The sequence below is a fragment of the Octopus bimaculoides genome, chromosome 1 (assembly GCF_046866305.1).
Source record: "Octopus bimaculoides isolate indiv1 chromosome 1, ASM4686630v1, whole genome shotgun sequence".
Classification (NCBI taxonomy): domain Eukaryota; kingdom Metazoa; phylum Mollusca; class Cephalopoda; order Octopoda; family Octopodidae; genus Octopus; species Octopus bimaculoides.
The window spans coordinates 150,469,792-150,474,791 of record NC_142928.1 but is presented as its reverse complement, the minus strand read 5'-3'; the positions used below and the strand labels follow the sequence as shown (position 1 = coordinate 150,474,791).

General features: G+C 35.5%; 1 protein-coding gene across 2 annotated transcripts in view; it reads left to right on the top strand.

Annotated features, from left to right (window-relative positions):
• Window positions 1-142: 142 nt before the first annotated feature.
• The window catches only part of LOC106881255 (paired mesoderm homeobox protein 2), a 148,167-nt gene continuing 143,309 nt past the window's right edge, over window positions 143-5,000 (top strand). Inside the window, exon 1 of one of the 2 annotated variants that reach the window (XM_052971393.2) lies at window positions 143-1,912. In XM_052971393.2, coding sequence (XP_052827353.1) covers window positions 1,813-1,912 — 100 coding nt within the window. In that variant the 5' untranslated portion in view covers window positions 143-1,812. The remainder of the gene's footprint in view (window positions 1,913-5,000) is intronic. The other variant, XM_052971394.2, reaches the window with a different exon arrangement.

Genomic DNA, 5,000 nt, shown 5'->3' with positions numbered 1-5,000 from the left:
CCCGCACTTTAGCAAACGAGGGAGGAGGAGGAGGAGGAGGAGGAGGAGGAGGAGGAGGAGGAGGAGGAGGAGGAAGTAGAAGAAGAAGAAAAAAAAGATCGGGAGGAAAGAGAAAGGAGGCGGTGGAAGAGGGCCGGTAGAGTGGAGGAAGGAAGTGTAGGCAAAGTGTGAGGGAGACGGATATGAGGTGGAGTAGAAGACAACGACCTAGCGCTGTTTGCTCCGCTATCTTTATGATATTTCATTCAGCCGTCGGATGTTATAGTTCTTAGCTGTGTTATTGCGGCTGCAGGACTTTGCCAGTGTTTATCACATTATAATTACATATATACACACACACACACGTATACATATATGTACATATATTTATATATGTACAGATATATTATATATATTTGAAAATATATCGCTCTATATATATATTATTTGTATATGTCTAATATCTGTATATATTTATATAAGTTATTTGATTATTCTCATTACTTTCCTAATTCTCTCGACCAATAACTTTGTATCACATTTCCAGACTTATACATACATGTATACATACATACATACATACATAGCATAACATAACATAACATAACAACATAACGTAACACGTATACTGCAGGACATTCCCTTAAACAGCTGTTGACTGGAGATTGGAGATCACGACGAATATATATATATACATATATAAAATATAATATATATATGTATAACGTATACATATACGATATTTTAGCAGAGAAGGAAAGCATCGGCTCGGATTCTATATAAAGCTACCGTATATATAATATATATATATATACACACATACACACATACATAAACACTCCCATCCTTTCAACTTTCATATATAGTTTTTTACAATACATTTTGGGAAAAATTTACTGATAAAATACGAAAAGAAAAGAAGAGAAAAGATTTCCTCCATGTTTGAGAGATAATTTTATACGCTGACGCATAAACACATTCGCAAACATACACATTTCACAAAGCATACCCACTTATAAGCAAAAGTATACATGTACAGGCATAATTTTATTAAAATAAGCTCATTTATAGAGAAGATAGATATATAGTTATAAAGAAAAATCCGTAAAGCACCACTCTCTTTCTTTCTGTGTGTGTATATATATATATAAATTTATTGTAAACGAAATTCCGACTTCTTGCGAAGTGCGCATTGATTTCAAATACAGAATCGTATTGCTGTATTTTTTTTAACTGAAAAAAAAATTTTGATAACAATAAAAAAAAAAAAGCAATTTAATACCAGGAAAAAAATATTCCAAGACTGCAAAGTTGAACAACACTTAAAGATTTACCAATGGAAAAGACTGGAACTGTACATTTTTGGAAAATATAACGGAACTCATATCAAGGAAAAGTTAAATTAACAGAGGAATTGATCGACCAGTCCAGAATTCGATTCCAAAATATTCAGACATAAAAATCAATAACGGTTTATGTCTACATTGATAAGTTAACGATTCTTATATATACAGACAAAAATATATATACACTTATGCATACATCTATAAATATATATATTAAAATACACATACTAATGTAGATATGTGTGTGTCTCTATACGTATGAATTTACACGAATATTTTTAAAAAAATAATTCTACTTCAAAGGGATATTGATATTTATACACTCACAATTAATCTTTTAAAAAATATATAAACACAAATACATATATGTATGCCTAAGTGTATATATATTTTGTACACATATATATATATATATATGCGTGTGTGTGAGTGTGTATATGTTTATGTATGTGCATAATTGTTTAAACTAAGTGACACAACACCAATCATGCATTATAGAGCACAACTGGAACTAGTGAAGACGGCTGATGCGATCAGCAATGCCAGTGAATACACCAGATTTCCTACCAAACAAGATGATATCTGTTGTAAGTTGTCAATCTTCGTTCATGATTATATACATATTTTTTGCATCTTTCTATCGCGTTCTCTCTTTGTTCACATGTCTTTCAAGCTAATTATTTCATTTCAGTGAATAATAATAATAATAATAATAATAATAATAAAAATAATGACAAATGCATAGCAAAAACACCAGGACTTACAAATATATATAGCATACAGAAAATTGCACTACTGGGCACTGCACACATCCTACGCAAAACACTTTCAATACAGTAACAATAAGAACATCACAGCAAACCACTGCACATACCCAAGGCGCACAGAGCTGCACTCGGTAGTGAAGTGAAAGCACGTTATAAAAATAAAACTACTGAACAACAATAATAATAATAATAATAATAATAATAATAATAATAATGATAGTGGTTTCAAATTTTGGCACAAGGCCAGCAAGTTCGGGTGAAGGAATAAGTGGATTATATCGACCCCAGTGTACAACTGGTACTTATTTTATCGACTCCAAAAGGATGAAAGGTAAAGTCGACCTCGGCGGAATCTGAACTCGGAACGTAATAATAATAATAACCCTTTATTTACTTCTAAAGGTTCACAAAAGAAACATTAGAGATGACACAGGACTATACAATGTATAGCGTGTAAATAGTAAAAACAATAATATAAATTCTAACAATGAAAAATGCCCCCAAAGAAGGAGACTTCCCTAGGGATGGTCGTTGAAACCCCACCAAACCACGGTCGCCCTGACCATTAAACCAAGTGCCCTCTCCACACCGTCTTACTTCAATCTATTTCATGCTTTGAGTAGGTCCGTTCACTCAGACTGTTCTTTCCACATTCACCCACCTTCTGATAAAATTACTGGGAGAGAGGACTTCCCTCTCCAAACTCACCTTCCTTTTCAAGGCCACATAGGAAAGTAATCTGTCTTCAGCCTCTTTTAATCTGGTCCACTACACAACTTCTGTCTACTATAGGTACAAGGCCTGAAATTTTGTGGGGTCGGGGCTAGTCGATTACATCGACACCAGTGCTTGGCTGGTACTTAATTTATCGACCCTGAAAAGATGAAAGGCAAAGTCGACCTCGACAGTACTTGAACATAGAACGTAAAGACGGACGAAATGCCACTAGGCATTTTGTCCGACACGGCAGCGATTTTGATAATATTCTTTCTAATAATATAAGCACAAAGCGTGAATCGATAACATCCACTACAGTACTTGACTGTTACTTTATTTTATCAACCCCCTAAAGATGAAAGGCAAATTCAACACTGGCTGGATTTGAGCGCAGATTACAGAGTCGGAATATAAAACTGGAAAGCTCTGCTACACGTTCCAGCGACTCTGTCAATTCGCTGCCTCATAATAATAATAATAATAATAATAATAATAATAATATTGGTTTCAAATTTGGGCACAAGGCTAGCAATTTTGATGGAGAGGCTAAGTCGATTACATCGAACCCCAGTGCTCAACTAATACTTATTTTATCGACGCCAAAAGGATGAAAGGGAAAATCGATCTCGGCGAAATCTGAACTCCGAACATAAAGACGAACGAAATGCCGCTAAGCATTTTTGCCCGGTGTACTAACAATTCAATCAGCTCGCCGCCCTACTTTATAATGATAATATTAATGACGATGATGATGATTTCTTGTATTTGTCACAGGGGCTTCAATGAGGGGACGACATTACGAGTTTATAATTTGTGTGGGAAGATTTAAAAATGATGAGGAAGAGAAAGTGAGATTAGAGGAAAATGAAATAAAAATGTATATGCATTCTTTTACTCTCTTTTACTTGTTTCAGTCATTTGACTGCGGCCATGCTGGAGCACCGCCTCTAGTCGAGAAAATCGACCCCAGGACTTATTCTTTGTAAGCCTAATACTTATTCTATCGGTCTCTTTTTGCCGAACCGCTAAGTTACGGGGACGTAAACACACCGGCATCGGTTGTCAAGCGATGGTGGGGGGACAAACACACACGCACACACACATATACACATATATATATATACATATACATATATATGACAGGCTTCTTTCAGTTTCCGTCTATCAAATCCACTCACAAGGCTTTGGTCGGCCCGAGGCTATAGTAGTAAGCAAGCTACTTACCACACAGCCACTCCTGCGCCGATGTATACAAAACATGTGGACACATGAATGATGCAGTCTTTCATTCAGGTAAGGCTAATCAAGGAACGCTACATAACTAGGATTAGCCTGACCCCCATGGGTACAAGCCCACACCTATAATGGTTTCATATTTCGCACAAGGCCAGCAATCTTAAGGGTGGGGAGGTTACTCGATTTCTTCGTCTCCAGTGCTCCACTGGTACTTATTTTATCGATCGCGATAGGATGGAAGGCAAATCGATCTCGGTGGTATTGAATTCAGAACTTAAATATCCAGAAAAAATGCTATTAAGCATTTTGTCCTTCACTCTAACGATTCTGCCCGTTCGCTGTCTTAGTTTCAAATGTTGGTACAAGGCCAGCAATGGGAGGAAGGATAGTCGATTACATCGACACCAGTATATGACTGGTACATTATTTAAGCGGAATCTGTGAAAATTCTATATTTTTAAAATTGTCCTTATTTCTACTTTCATGTATAACTTACAGATTTTCGTTTTTACCTACGTTTATGATTTCGTTCAGGTCTTCGATTTCGTCCTATAGCTAAGCGTAACACTCGAACACATGCCGTGAATGGAATAATAATTATCATAATAATAATAATAATAATAATAATAATAATAATAATAATAATAATAATATTGTTGTTGTTGTTTCTAATATAAGCAAGGCCTGAAATTTAAGTAGGAAGGGTTACCGATTAAATCTACACCCCAGCTTTATTAATCCTGACAGAATTAAAAGTAAAAAATTGACCTTAGCGGGATTTGAACTCATCATCATCATGGTTTAGTTTATGACCACCAAAAAGGCACCGAGGGCATTACAGAGATGGACCGCAAGTAGTTTCCATAGCAAGTCGATTGAAACGAAAAGTCGCCATAAATAAACAATGTACACATCACATTATAAAAAGTGAAGTGCCAAAAGGAGGACCCCTATC